This window comes from Lithobates pipiens, unplaced genomic scaffold, assembly GCF_037356315.1.
Source record: "Lithobates pipiens isolate NorthernLeopardFrog02 unplaced genomic scaffold, aLitPip1_a1.2 Scaffold_22, whole genome shotgun sequence".
Lineage (NCBI taxonomy): Eukaryota > Metazoa > Chordata > Amphibia > Anura > Ranidae > Lithobates > Lithobates pipiens.
The window spans coordinates 280,131,956-280,148,221 of NW_027507784.1; the positions used below are offsets into that span (position 1 = coordinate 280,131,956).

At 45.8% G+C, this 16,266-nt stretch overlaps 1 protein-coding gene across 6 annotated transcripts in view; it reads right to left on the reverse strand.

The window, feature by feature from the left end:
- Positions 1-15,782, reverse strand: part of LOC143924687 (BTB/POZ domain-containing protein KCTD5) — a 156,050-nt gene extending 140,268 nt beyond the window's left edge. For 2 of the 6 annotated variants that reach the window (XR_013261910.1, XR_013261909.1), the window contains exon 1: positions 15,468-15,782. Coding sequence is in view for 3 of the 6 variants with exons in the window: in XM_077449097.1 (XP_077305223.1) it covers positions 15,468-15,635 (168 nt within the window). In the remaining 3 variants the exon portion in view is untranslated. The remainder of the gene's footprint in view (positions 1-15,467) is intronic. The other 4 variants (XM_077449097.1, XM_077449098.1, XR_013261908.1 and 1 more) reach the window with 3 other exon arrangements.
- Between the last annotated feature and the right edge of the window lie 484 nt (positions 15,783-16,266).

Here is a 16,266-nt window from a genome sequence, read left to right on the forward strand (position 1 = left end):
TGCCTGCGCAGCAGTGTCTACAGTGCATGCACCATAGACAGCAGTGCCTGTTTTTTGCAAATATCTCCCAAACAGTTTAGGTTTAGGAGATATTTCTTGCACCTACAGGTAAGCCTTAATCTCCAGCTGACAGGTAGAATGCAAACATGGACCTGCTTGCCCCCGTCTTCGCCTCCCATCCTCACTGCAGAGCGGGGAGTGGGAGGCAGCACAGTACTGGATGGAGGGCGGGAGCTGTCTCAGTTAACCAGCAGGTGATTGGTTGCTAGGACAGGGGTAGTCCTAGCAACCAATCCCTAACCCTGTTAATATGAAAAGTTAACTTTGACAGTTCCCCCCTTGTGCATATGTTGTCGGGTAAGAGAGTGCTACCTACACAGAGCTGTGTGTGTTTTTGGGTTGTGGTGAAGAGGACAATTCTAAGGGGGGGGGGGGGGGGGGACAAAGACATTGGGGGTGATGTGAAGGGTGTCAGATGACATTGCTTTGGGAGTAGGCGCAGGACACTACTATGGGGATGAGGAGGGCAGAGGACACTACAGTTGGGGGGGGGGGGGGGGGGTGATAGCGGAAACTACTGACACACTATGTGTTCTTTATGCCATTGTTTGGGCTCATAGTATATTATATATATAAAAAAAAAAAAAACACACACAAGCTGTACGGACTCTTTTACACCTGTGCATGAGTCCTAGCTGGATAAAGGGTAACTCTACTTTCATGGGGAAATTTTTTTTTATAAAATATATAGTGTATACAATTGCGACACATGTAATATTGTAATTGGAGGTTATTAAAAATTACCTATAGCGTTAAAAATAGCTCGTGTAAAAGGGCACTGAAACAGACTCCAGTGTGAAAGCCGGGCTTTCACACTGGAGCAGTGCACTGGCAGGGCATCAGAAAAAGTCCTGCCAGCAGCTTCTTTGGAGCGCATTAAGAGCAGTGAACTAAGGGCAGCGCCGCCAAACCGCCGCTGTAGCAGCACTTTGCGGGCGCTAGCTGGGGTTAAAAGCGTCCCACTAGTGGGCGAATAGCACCGCTAAAAATAGCAGCGTTTTACCACCGATGCCCAGGGCAGTTCATTGTGAAAGGGCTCTTGGATACAAGTCAGACTTCAGGCATCCCCTGCAACAAAAATACTCCCAATAGGAAATCGCTTCTAAAAGGATGCAAGTCCAGTAGTTTTCCTCATTAGTGCCCTACAGGTGCTGCAGCTGATTATGAAACCACTCCCATAAGAGCCGGTTCACACAGGGGTGACTCAGATCCGACTTCAGGTCGCCCCTAGTCGCCTTAAGTCACGCTACATGTACAAATCAACGTAAGTGAATGAGAGCCGTCTTAATGCACACTACTGAAGTCGCTCCGACTTCAGAAACGGTTCCTGTACTACTTCTATCTGACTTGTAGGTGACTGGCACCCATTGATTTCAATGGAGGTCACCTACAAGTCGGATCTCCGTCTATACGGAGGCGACTCTCACAGAATTATCAGCTCTCAAAAGGGAACTCCATGCCAAATTTATTTAAAAAAAAAAAAACGGCGTGGGTTCCCCCTCCAGGAGCATACCAGGCCCTTAGGTCTGGTGTGGATTTTAAGGGGAACCCCTTATGCTGAAAAAGCGGCGTGGGGGTCCCCACCAGATCCATACCAGACCCTTATCTGAGCACGCTACCCGGCCGGCCAGGAAAGGGGGTGGGGACGAGCGAGCACCCCCCTCCTGAGCCGTACCAGGCCGCGTGCCCTCAACATGGGGGGGTGCCTTGGGGAAGGGGGGGCCACACGCCCCCCAAACTCAAAGCACCTTGTCCCCATGTTGATGAGGACAAGGGCCTCTTACCGACAACCCTGGCCATTGGTTGTCGGGGTCTGCGGGCGGGGGCTTATTGGAATCCGTGAGCTCCCTTTAATAAAAACACAACACACAAGGGTTAAAATAGTTTATTGCACAGCTCCGGGGGTCTTCTTCCGTCTTCGGGGGTCTTCTCGACGGACTCCTCCGCTATCTTCTGCTAGCTCTTTTACTAGCGGAAGAGCCCGGCTTTCTTCTTCGCCGCCGCCCTCTTCTTCCGACTTCGGGAGTCTGGTCCCCCTCTTCGGTTCTTCTTGCCGGGCCACCGCGCCTTCTTCTAGCTCTTTTACAAGCTGTGCCCCGGTCTTCTCTCAGGAGGGGGCGCTCGCTCGTCTCCACCCCCTTTCCTGGCCGAATGGCTAGTGTGCTCGGATAAGGGTCTGGTATGGATCCGGGGGGGGGGGGGGGGGGGGACACCCACGCCGTTTTTTCGGCGTAGGGGGTTCCCCTTAAAATCCATATCAGACCTAAGGGCCTGATATGCTCCTGGAGAGGGAACCCACGCCGTTTTTTGTTTTTTTTATTATTATTATTTGGCGTGGAGTCCCCCCTCGAGAGCTTATTCTCTGATGGGCCACGGCAAAAGTCGCCTGGCCTGGGGCGACTTAAAGTCATGTTGTAAGTTGCCCCAAGTCTTGTTGATAAGTCGTGTCCAAGTTGCCTCCAAAAGTCGTGTTGAAAGTCGTGTTGCCCCTGTGTGAACCGGCTCTTAGAGTTATGCAGGCCATATACGGTCGAATTTTGAACGAATTTTCTTTTCAAAATCAGAAAATTCGTTTTTTTGTGATCCGATGATGCCACCATTGATTTTCGAAATTCGGCCGACCAAGCCTTCAATTTCACCTCATGTTGCTACAGAAAAGAATTTTCTTGGCTGGGAATCTTTTCTCTCCGTAAATTTTCTTTTATCTCCGTACATTTTCTTTTCTTATTACGTTTCTCGCACGATTCTCCCATCATAGATTAGAAAATCGTTAGTTTTTCTAAAAATTTCCAACATGTCCGATTCCTCAAATTTTATTTCTGCACGAAATTCGGCTGTTGCTGCAGCCGGTGCGAAATTCATACGAAAATTCTTAGATACGATTTTCGAAAGAAAATTCTTTCGAAATTCGAACCGTGTATGGCCAGCATTACTTTCCCACATGGACACAGATAAACAGGGATTGCTTCAGAATAACAAAAAAGCAGGAATCTGCAACGTTTGTTAAAATCCTTCTAATGTATATAGATCAACCAAAGGGGAATTTATTTTTCTCCACAAAAGCGTTAAAAGAGTTAAGCTAGCAAAATTTAGTACAGGATCTCAAAGTATGTTACCCTAACATTTCAGGTAACTGAACATTCAATGAGCCTACTGTACCATGTACTTGTATGAACCCCCTGCTTGCCTATAAAAAAAAAAAAAAGTGTAAATATAAATATATATATATATTTATATTTACACACACACACACACACACACACACACACACACACACACACACACACATATATATATATACACATACATATACACACACACACATACATGGGTTGACAAAATTGCTTGGACTCTAGGAGCCAGGTAAAAAAGTTAGGAGCCAGGTCCGTGATGGCGATCTGGACCTGTCCCTGGCCTGACATGGAGACGAGTGAGGGGAAGATAGCCCCCAGCCCCCCACCTGTCTCCAAGTCATTGCCCATAGCTCTTAGAGGGACATTTTTTTTTTTTTTTTTTTTTTCAAATGACAAAAAAAAAATTTAAATTGCATTTTAGTGTAAATATGAGATGTGAGGTCTCTCTGACCCCAGATCTCATATACAAGGACCTGTCATGCTTTTTTCTATTACAAGGGATTTTTACATTCCTTGTAATAGGAATAAAAGTGACACTTTTATTTTTTTAAAAGAACTGTGAAAAAAATAAAAATAAAAGTTAAAATAAGAAGAAAAAAAATTTAACGCGCCCTGTCCCGCCAAGCTTGCGTGCAGAAGTGAACGCATATATGAAAGCGGTGAGGTATCGCTGCGATCGGTAGAGTGAGAGGAATAATTCTAGCCCCAGACCTCCTCTGTAACTTAAAAAGTGCAACCTGTAGAATTTTTTAAACGTCACCTATGGAGATTTTAAAGGGTAAAAGTTTGTCGCTATTCCATGAGCGGGCGCAATTTTGAAGCATGACATGTTGGGTATCGATTTACTCGACGCAACATTATCTTTCACAATATAAAAAAAAATTGGGCTAACTTTACTGTTTTTTTTTTTATTAAATACATTTTCCCCAAAAAAGTGCGCTTGTAAGTCCGCTGTGCAAATACGGTGTGACAGACAGTATTGCAACGACCACCATTTTATTCTCTAGGGTGTTAGAATAAAATATATATATAATGTTTAGGGGTTCTGAGTAAAGGGAAGGAGATAGGCTGGCAGACAGGGGAAGCTCCATTAGCATTGCTGGTTGCAATTACAACGGCCACCATAAGAGGGCGCCAGATTCCAGAAGGAACCATAGGATCGTAGAAGGCCTCAAAGCCGGGGGCTCAACGCGATCATGCCGAGGGGGTCCGCGGAGACAGGATACCCCCAGCTGTGCTGCCCCAGGTCGCTAATTCTAGTCACAAATGTGACCTGGCGCCCGGGTTTTGTCGAAATATATATATATATATATATATATATATATATCCCTTTCATGACTAAGCCCATTTTTGATAAATAGATACCAGATATGTCACTTTATAATTGCACACACTCGTGGAATGACGACAAACTACGGTACCTAAAAATCTCAATAGGCGACGCCTATTGTAACATCCCTTGTGATAGTAATAGGTGGTGACAGGTATTCTTTATGGAGGGATCGGGGGTCTAAAAGACCTCCCATCCCTCCTTTACACTTCAAATTATTCATATCGCCGTTTTCAGCGATTCTGAATAGTGTATTTCTTTTTAAATCCGGCGCCATTGGCAGCTGAGTAAACGGGAAGTGACATGACGTCGCTTCCGTGTTTACAATTAGGAGACTGGAATGAAGCCACTTACGGCTTCATTCCAGTCCCTCCCTAGCCACTGGAAGCCGGGGATGTGCGATCAGTGCTCCTGATTGAACGGGAGCACCGGTAAGAGCGGCAGGAGGGGGGGGGCACGTCCCCTCCCGCTCCTCCGGTATAACAGCCGAGCGGCTTTTAGCCTCATCAGTTGTTATGGCTGTAAAGCCAATCGCCCGCTCTAAAAAAAAAAACGGTACCCGGATAATATAAATATTATATATGTGTATGTGTGTGTATGTATATATGTGTGTGTATGTGTGTGTATGTATATATGTGTGTGTATGTGTGTGTATGTATATATGTGTGTGTATGTGTGTGTATGTATATATGTGTGTGTATGTGTGTGTATGTATATATGTGTGTGTATGTGTGTGTATGTATATATGTGTGTGTATGTATGTATGTATGTATGTATGTATGTATGTATGTATGTATGTATGTATGTATATATATATATATATATATATATATATATATATATATATATATATATATATATATATATATATATATATATATATATATATATATATATATATATATATATGATTTTATATACATCTTAGGCCCCTTTCACACGGGACGGATCAGTAATGATCCGCCTTGTGATGATCTGCTTGCTCAGAGGGGATTGCTCCGTTGTCCCCGCTGACCCGGCGGTGGACACGGCGGTCTCTGCACAATGTGCAGGGACCGCCCTGTTAGCTCTCCGCTCTCCTCTATGGGGGATCGGATGAACACGGACTGTCTGTCCGTGTTCATCCGATCTGCTCAGCAGACAGATAGAAAAATCTGAGCCTGCATCGCTTTTCAGAGGCATTTGACAGGCTGTGAAGAGGCAATAAGTTGTGCCGTGACTGGTAAAATGTTGAGAAATATTTCTGCTGCCCCCCCCCCATGTGCTCTCCAGCCGCCTTGTGCTCTCTCCTGGACCCTCCCCTTGTCCTTGGTGCTCTGCCACCAGGCTCAGAAGGAAGGGCCCCGGCCGGGGGTCAGGGTTACGTTTCATGGTTTCTTGCCCCCGGGCCCTAAAGGTTCCAGTTACGCCTCTGATTTACATGTACACATTTAGATGAGTTTGGGCATGTTTGCATATAAAATCTGCAGATTTTTTTATGGCCCTGGATGCAGAGGTGGCCTATTTTGTTTGCGTAGCTAAACGCAGCACACATTTTCGCAGCTAGGCATAGCTGTGTATATGGGCTCATTGATTACTATAGTGCTGCGTTTAGATGCACCCAAAACTATACGCAGTGTGCATCTAAATGCAGAATTATTTCTGCCCATGTGAATGAGACCCAAGTAGTCCCATTACCTGCTCTTGGGTGGCCCGGGCTGTTTTTGGAAGAACACTGGGGTGCAATGGACAGAAACCTTATGGGGAGTAAGTCTACTAACACTTTAACACACATTAAAATATTGATCAAGATGAATAATGCATGTGGACTTTTTCTTAAGCAGAGCTATTAGACAGAGTGCAAACAATAAGAATTTTCATAATGTATCCTATTCCCAAACCAGCCATTTATAAGATGGGCTCCTCCCTCTTGTTCTACATTATATAAGACTGAAATATGGGCCTTTATATTCTACTCATGACTGCTCTACATCCTGGCGGTATCCTATATTGGCTAAACTAAATGGGGGCATTTATTGTTTTTCCAATATATTTAGGGCTGAAACTACTAATCGACATAATTGATTTTGAAAGTAGTAGTCAACTATTTTCACAATCGATTAGTTGGTCAGCCGATTAGATTGCCTGCATACAGTATGCATTATTTGTTTATATATCAGGAATTACAGTGCAGCACACATACAGCTCAGTACACCTCCATACAGGTCAGTAAGTGCCTGAGAACTTGTGGATGTGTAAGCAGCAATGCCTCATGGGACATGTAGTCCTGGGCAGGAGAAGGAAGAGATGTAAAGTTATTCTAAATGCAGAAGTTTCTCCACCGCTGACAGCTTCCAGCTTCACCTGTTCTTCCTTTTGGGTTGGCAGACTCTGCCTGCGTGAGCGGCCGGAGTCCCGATGACATGACTCCAGCGCATGCGCTCGGGAGCAGCTGTTTACAACACAGTACTCTGAAGGAATGATCCAGGTGGTTGTTCCTTAAATAGCAAGTTCCCCTTTACAGAAAACTCTGTAAGATGAACTAACACAGGCCCCGCTCCTCACCCCCCCCCCCAGCTGCAATCTCCAGGTCTAAGCCCCGATATAACTGCGCCAAGTGTCCGGGGCTTAGAAATCCTCTGGGCTGAATGTCCAATTCGGAGCATTCCAATTGGTCAGTGCCGTCACATGGGCAGCGCCAACCAATCAGCAGTCACATAGCCCATCCTGACTATTATGCAGAAGACGTGAGAATAGAGAGGTCAGCGGGACCGGGGGGGGGGGGGGGGGGGGGTTGGAGTATGGGGACCCGTGTAAATTCACCTTACAGATTTTCATGTAAAGGTGAACTTACACTTTAAGAACAAATGCGCCGGTGACATCACCAGCTGCATGTACAATAAATATTTCCTAAACTGAGCACATCTAGGAGATATTTACTTACCATAGGCTTACCTATATTTACAATTCATGCATGGGACTCCCACTTAAACCCCTTCACGCAAAATCACATACCTGTTGTGCAGGGGCAATACCTGCAGCCATCTCCCTGGTACCGTTTTTTAGAACTGACGGTCAGCTTTCTTGTAACATTTAATGCAGCTAAGCAGCCGATCAGCTGTTATAAAAAAGAATGGGAGGAGAGTGGGAGCAAGAACCGAGCCAACAGCCGGCACATCCACCGGCTGGCTGGAGACCTGAACAAAGCTGGGTTCAGCTCTAAACGGATCTCAGATGTAGAAACCCAGAAGCGACGTCAGACCGTCACGTGCGGTTTATTTGGCAGCCAACGGCACCAATTAAAAAAAAAAAAAGTCTCAATATTCAAAAAAAAGCAGATCTTGTCAGTTTGAATATATCCAAGTGCAGAGGAGGGGGTTTGAGGTCTTTTAGACCCCAGATTTGTCCATAAAGAGTACCTGTCACTGCCAATTACTGTTACAAAGGATGTTTACACATTCCTTGTGAAAGCATTACAAGTGATCAGAAAATGCCCTAAGAAGCTCCATAAAATTTGGTTTGCCTGGGTGTAAGCCAGACATTTTATGGTGTAATCCCATAACATAATTATTTACAACTGTTCTGGAACAGCCTTTAGTTTTAGCATGGACTTCCACTTTAAAGGAGTTGTAAAGGCAGAAGGTTTATCTTAATGCATTGTATGCATTAAGATAAAAACCTTCTGTGTGTCACAGCCTCTCCCCAATTACTTTCCTAAACCCCATCTCTCTTCAGCGATTTCCACAAATGTTTAAGACACTCTCCGATTGGCTGAGACATATTAACCATTGGCTCCTGTGGTTGTCAATCAAAGTCAGTCTGCTAATCAGGGGAGAGAGGGGGCAGGGCCGAGGCTCAGAGTCTGAATAGAAACACGTAGCTGTGACTTGGCTCCAGTGCCCCCATAGGAAGGTGCTGACTGGGGGGGGGGGGGGGGGGCAACAGGAGGGAGGGGCCAGGATCAGCAAAGAGGGACCCGATTAGAGGATGCAGGCCGTCCTGTGCAAAACCAAATTCACAGAGGAGGCAAGTATAAGGTACGGCGGGAAATTCAAAGTAAGGCACGGGTACGTTACTTTTCCCAGCCGTGCCATTCTGCCGACATATTTGCCGACAGAGGTCGGCAAGTGGTTAAATTGTGTTTAAAAATAAAAATTTTGATCACTTTTATTGCTGTCACAAGGAATGTAAACATCCCTTGTGACAGTAATAGGTGGTGACCGGTACTCTTTATGGAGGGATTGGGGGTCTAAAAAACCTCCAATCCCTCCTTTGCACTTCAAAGTATTCAGATCGCCGTTTTCAGCGATTCTGAATACTGTATATTTTTTTTTTAAATCGGCACCATTGTCAGCCGAGTAAACAGGAAGTGACACTGTGACAATCAGGAGACTCCTGCCAGTCTGTCCCTAGCCGCCGGGAAGTGGATCGGGGTTCTCCCAGTGGGACGGGAGGCCCTGGCAGAGCAGTATGAGGTGGCGGGAGGGGGCTGTTCCCTCCCACTCCTCCGGGATAACAATTAAGCGACTTTTAGCTGCATCGGTTGTTATCCCTGGAAAGCCAACCGCCCGCTCTAAAAAAACAGTACTGGGGTGATGCCTGCAGCTGCGGGTATCATCCCGGCATAAACCCCAAAAGCAGAGGCCGCATATCTGCGTACGCTCGGCGGGAAGGTGTCAAGTACCGCAGTTTATCACAATTCCACAAGCGTGTGCAATTTTAGTGCGACATGTTAGGTATCTATTTACTCAGCGTATCATAATTTTTCACATTATACAAAAAAATTGGGCTAACTTTACATTTATTTTATTTTTTTAATCAATTGAAGTGTATTTTTTCAATTTGAAAGACTGCTGCACAAATACAGTGTCATTAAATATTGCAATGACCACAATTTTATGCTCTAGGGTCTCTGCTAAAAAAAAAATATACATATAATGCTTTTAAGTAGTTTTCTAGCAAAAAAAATAAAAAATACAGATTTAAACTTGTAAACAAAATTTCAGAAATAGGCTTGGTCTTGAAGTGGTTAAAGATTTGTTACAGACAGCTTGGTGCCAGATGCTACAACATACCGTCACAGGTCTAGAGCAGCGTTTCTCAACTCTAAGGCCTCATGCACACGAGACGCTGTTAAACGCATGCCTATCCTATGTGTCCACGTACACAGTCTCGTTTTTTTGACATTTATGCAGTTGCGTTTAATCTAGTTTTTCCAGAAGCAAAAAAATGGGTTCAGACGCAAAAGTTTTCCACGTTTTAGACGCCAAACGCAGTAAAACGCTGGTACCGTGTTTTGCTACGTTTTCGTTTATAAACGTTTTTAAAGGTGACTTTTTTTTTTTACATTAAAATCTCAAAAATGATGGCAAATGATGAAAAACCATTAAAAAAAATATTTTAAACAATTGCAATTGCAAGTGGACAATCCACAACTTGAGGCAAGTGAAATGGCAGGTGGCAGGTGGCGTGGCAGGTGGACAATCCACAACGCGTGGCAGGTGGACAATCCACAACGCGTGGCAGGTGGACAATCCACAACGCGTGGCAGGTGGACAATCCACAACGCGTGGCAGGTGGACAATCCACAACGCGTGGCAGGTGACGTGGCAAGAGGACAATCCACAACGCGTGGCAGGTGACGTGGCAAGAGGACAATCCACAACGCGTGGCAGGTGACGTGGCAAGAGGACAATCCACAACGCGTGGCAGGTGGACAATCCACAACGCGTGGCAGGTGGACAATCCACAACGCGTGGCAGGTGGACAATCCACAACGCGTGGCAGGTGGACAATCCACAACGCGTGGCAGGTGGACAATCCACAACGCGTTGCAGGTGGACAATCCACAACGCGTGGCAGGTGGACAATCCACAACGCGTGGCAGGTGGACAATCCACAACGCGTGGCAGGTGGACAATCCACAACGCGTGGCAGGTGGACAATCCACAACGCGTGGCAGGTGGACAATCCACAACGCGTGGCAGGTGGACAATCCACAACGCGTGGCAGGTGGACAATCCACAATGCGTGGCAGGTGGCGTGGCAAGTGGACAATCCACAACGCGTGGCAGGTGGCGTGGCAAGTGGACAATCCACAACGCGTGGCAGGTGGCGTGGCAAGTGGACAATCCACAACGCGTGGCAGGTGGCGTGGCAAGTGGACAATCCACAACGCGTGGCAGGTGGCGTGGCAGGTGGACAATCCACAACGCGTGGCAGGTGGACAATCCACAACGCGTGGCAGGTGGACAATCCACAACGCGTGGCAGGTGGACAATCCACAACGCGTGGCAGGTGGACAATCCACAACGCGTGGCAGGTGGACAATCCACAACGCGTGGCAGGTGACGTGGCAGGTGGACAATCCACAACGCGTGGCAGGTGACGTAGCAGGTGGACAATCCACAACTTGTGGCAGGTGACGTGGCAAGTGGACAATCCACAACTTGTGGCAGGTGACGTGGCAAGTGGACAATCCACAACTTGTGGCAGGTGACGTGGCAAGTGGACAATCCACAACTTGTGGCAGGTGACGTGGCAAGTGGACAATCCACAACTGGTGGCAGGTGACGTGGCAAGTGGACAATCCACAACTGGTGGCAGGTGACGTGGCAAGTGGACAATCCACAACTTGTAGCAGGTGAAGTGGCAGGTGGACAATCCACAAGTTGTGGCAGGTGATGTGGCAAGTGACGTGGCAAGTGGACAATCCACAACTTGTGGCAGGTGACGTGGCAAGTGAACAATCTACAACTTGTGGCAGGTGACATGGCAAGTGATTTGGCAAGTGGATAATCCACAACTTGTGGCAGGTGACATGGCAGGTGGACAATCCACAACTTGTGGCAAGTGACGTGGCAAGTGGACAATACACAACTTTTGGCAGGTGGACAATCCACAACTTGTGGCAAGTGATGTGGCAAGTGATGTGGCAAGTGGACAATCCACAACTTGTGGCAAGTGATACGCTAAATACAAGTACACTGCTGCTCACAGCTGCTTCTACTCATTCTGGTCTCACAAAATGGCTGAAATAGTTAATACTGTTTTTTGAGCTTGGGAAGGGTCTATGTTGTTAGCTTAACTAAACGATTATAGACGCAAACGCTGTAAAACGCAGCTAAATCATGGCAAAACGGGTGTTTCTAAACGCCGGTTTCAGCTTTTAAAAACATGTATCCAGCAGAGTTTGCACCGGCGTCTCGTGTGCATGGGGCTTAATCTTCAAGGCGCCCCAACAGGTCATATTTTCAGGATTTCCCTCAGATGAAACAGCTGTGGTAATTACAAAGGCAATAGGGCTGAAACAACTAATCGCTTAATTGACAACTGATTATGAAATTTATCGATTACTATTTTCATAATCGAATAATCGCCAGTAACATAATGGCGTTAAAGAAAACTAAAAATGAGCCCTTTATAGTACAAAAAGAGCAAATAATCACTACTGTAAATATTACTTTCACAGTTCTACAGTAAAAAAAAATGAACCCCTTACAGTAGTGATTATATGCTTTTTTTCTTGTACTATAAAGGGCTCATTTTATTTTTTTTAATCCCCATTATGTTACTAAACGTCTTAGGCCTGGTTCACACCTATGTGTTTTTTGGTGCTTTTTGCAGAAACGCAGTACATTTACATTGTTTGCTATGGGACACATTCACATCTATGCTTTTTTCAGCCGCTGCTGTTTGGAAAGGGTCAGGGACTTTTTTTTTTAAACGCAAAACTGATTTTTTTGGTTCAATATACTTCAATGGAGAAGCTGCAGTAAAGCATGTAATGCGTTTTTGCAGCAATTTGTGCTTTTTAATCTGCCCAACAACCAGGGGTTGACAAATTTGCTTTGAATTGAAGAGCCAGTTAAAGTTAGGAGCCAGTTTTTTTTTTCAGCTCCTGGGGTAAGGCCACTCATTTTCACCCCCTATCCCTAACTCACAATGGAGCACCCAGTCAATAACTCCATTGAAACGCTGTTACATCAGGGTTATGGGCTGACTAGAAAGAGTAAGGCTGGCAACAGATGGAACTGGCTGGCACTGGCAGGTGGCACTGGTTGCCACTGGCAGGCACGTGGAACTGCCAGATGGCACCGACAGGTGACACTGGTTGGCACTGGCAGGTGACACTGGTTTGGAACTGGCAGGTGGCCCTGGTTTGGCGGTGGCAGGTGGCCCTGGTTTGGCGGTGGCAGGTGGCCCTGGTTTGGCGGTGGCAGGTGGCCCTGGTTTGGCGGTGGCAGGTGGCCCTGGTTTGGCGGTGGCAGGTGGCCCTGGTTTGGCGGTGGCACTAGTTGTCACTGGCAGATGGCACTGATTGGCGGTGGCACTGGTTGGTGTTGGCAGGTGGCATTGGTTGGCGGTGGCACTAGTTGGCACTGATTGGCGGTGGCAGCTGGCAGGCGGTGGCAGCTGGCAGGCGGTGGCAGCTGGCACTGGTAGGCGGTGGCAGCTGGCACTGGTAGGCGGTGGCAGCTGGCACTGGTAGGGATCGACCCCTTGCTCCGATCCGTAATCAGGCGAGTCTCATAGACTCGCTGATCACAGAGCGGGGCGCGCAGGCCGCTCGTGCACGGGACGACCTCAATAGACGTAGTCCCGGCAAAGCAGGTCCACGCTGTAGCCGTCATTTGGCTATAGCGCGGATCTCAAGCGGTTAAGGGCTCTTTCACACGGGGCGGATCAGTGATGATCCACCCCGTGGATATCCGCTTGCTCAACGGGAATGGCTCCGTCGATACCCGCTGAGCAGGAAGATGACATGTCAGTCGCTGCACTCTGTGCAGGGATGGACCTGTCAGAGCGCCACTCTCCCCTATGGGAGATCGGATGACGACAGACCGCACAGTCCGTCGTCACCCGATCCGCTGACGAATGGAAAAGTAGTTTTTTCCTCCATCACACTTTTTCGTATCGGAGAGGGTCAGATGTCAGCGGACATGTCACCGCTGTCATTCGACGCTCCATAGACCTCTATGGAGCATCCGTTCAGGTCCGCCTGAAAAACTGACAGGCGGACCTGAACAGATCGGTAGCGTGAAAGAGCCCTAATACTTTCTTTTTTTTGGTGCAAGTAATCCAGGGAGTGACGTCATGACATTGCTTTTCCGGGTTACTCAATCCGAGACCCAAACAAAGCACCGGCTTTGGTCGGGTCTTCGGCCAGCCATCGGATGTGCAGGCTGGTTGTTTAGGAGAGTCTGGGCAAGCAGTGGCTGCTGAGTGGCATCAGTTATTACAATAAAGCTGACTAGAGCTGCAACTAACAATTATTTTCATAATCGATTAGTTGGCCAATTATTGTTTCAATTGATTAACCGGTTAAAAACCTTTTAAAAAGTGGGGTGTATACATTTTGTTAAAATGTAAAGAAAAAAAAAAGGCAATTTATTCTTAAATATCTATATGCAGTGGTAAATATAAATAACCAACTATATGGTTAGAGAGCAAAATCTCTAATCCACTCTAAGAATAACAGACAGAAGAGATGTACTGTACATACTATTAGAGGAGATATACTGTACATACCATTGGGTAGAATCTGGTATATATCATCAGACTCAGATCTTTTTTTAAAGAAAAAAAAAAAGTTAAAGATGGTTTTGCAGATTTCAAACAGAACTGTAATATATTATATGCTGGCCATACAAAAACAAATGTCTTCCTTCAAAAAAAGTAATTTTAAGAACGTTCGTTCAGTTTTCAAATCGTTAGTGGGGTTAAATCGACATTTGTTTTCAACCACAGTGACGGGAAAATTTAGAAATAGAAAACTTCTTGGTCAAAGGAATTTTCAGACAGTGAATGTGGTTTTTCGTTCAGAAATTACATTCATTTTAAAACAGAATGTTAAAAGCAAGTGAAAATTTCAAACAACATTCTTTGATTCAGTGAATGTACAAAGATTTTTCATATGAATATTCTTGTCTGAAAATTGATCCGTGTGGCCAGCATAAGGCTCGGTACACACCTATGCAGTTTGCTTTTGATCTGTTTCTACACAGCTTTTTGCTGTGCGTTTAAGAACAGTATGGAGTGCCCCAATAGCAAGGTAAAGAAAACTTCTGCCTTTAGAACTACTCACTTCCTGCCCAGGACTACATGTCCCACGAGGCATTGCTCCTCACACATTCACAAGTTCTCAGGCACTTACTGACATGTATGGTGTACTGATGTACATCATGTACTGAGCTGCATGTGTGCTGCACTGTATTTCCTGATATGTAAACAAGTAATGCATTCTGTATGCAGGCCAACTAATCAGCTGGCCGATTATGAAAATAGTAATCGCCAGCCCATTAATGTCGCCAATCGATTCGTCGCCAATCCATTAATGTCGCCAATCGATTCGTCGCCAATCCATTAATGTCGCCAATCCATTAATGTCGCCAATCCATTAATGTCGCCAATCGATTAGTTGTTTCAGCCCTAAAGCTGACCGTCCGCTCTAAAAGGATGGTACTGTGGTGATACCTGCAGCACCCAGCTAAAACTCCTTGAAGCAATAATCGGTAACGTCTCTGACCAATACTGATACTTCCAAAAAAGTCAATATCAGCCACACAGATAAAAATCGGTCGATCCCTACTCAAAAGGGATCTGGATATTCAGGACAGCCAGTATTGGGACAGGAGAATGGCATCTATTGTCTTCCATACTGTCCCACGCTACATCACCACCAGACCCTCCTAACCTATTATAGCATCATAGAATCAAATGACACCCCAATTCACATAGCATACCAAAGGGTATTTTAAGTTTTTTATTAAGTCATCTATTTTTTTTTACATTTGGTTACAGTAAAAAATAACGAATTAAAAAAATACATAAAAAAAAAAAAAAAAAAAAAACACCCACACAAACGAGTCCAAATCTGCCTTTCTGCTAGGAGAATGGTAGCCCAACCTGGCCTCTGACAGGCAGCTCTTCCCAGTCTCCCCACAGCCCGGTATCCCCCTTACCTTATCAGAGTCCAGGTCCGGGTCCGCCTGGCACAGCCGGTACAGGAAAGATTTGGAGTCCCTGCACAGGGTCTGTCGGGTTGCCAAAAAGCACGTCCCCCCCACATTGAGCCGGACCCACTTAGACATCCCACCTCTCTCCCCCGGTTCACAGCCTTCACCTGCCATGTCCCTCACTACAAACAGCCGCTGACAGGCTCTGAAGTGTCCGAGCTTTAATAACCTCCCCCTTCTACAGACTAGGAGTCTGCCTGGCCATTCGCCGGAAGTTCCCGATCCGGGGGGCTGCGCTCAGTGATGCACCCAGCGGAAGTAAACAAAGGATGGCGCTTGATAGTGATTCCTAGTATAGATGGATATGAGGGAACCTGTGATTGCTTCTTCCACAGAAAGCTCACAACTGAGCTACAGAGCTATACAAATAAATCTGATTTATATTACAACCCAGCCAGTGCCTGCTTCCTCATTCACACAGCCATAAAAATGTTACATTAGATTGTTTTCTAGATGCTTGTCACCAAGGCCAATTCTGACATTTCTCTCCTACTGTAAAATCATAATTTTTTTTGCTAGAAAATTTCATAGAACCCCCAAACATTATATATGTTTTTTTTTTTTGTTTTTTTAGCAGAGACCCTAGAGAATACAATGGTAGTCATTGCAACCATTTATCTCGCACAGTATTTGCACAGCAATTTTTCAAACGCATTTTTTTGGGGGGGAAAAAAAACAGTAAAGGTAGCCCAATTTTTTTGCATAATGTGAAAGATGAAGTTACGCCGAGTAAATAGATACCTAA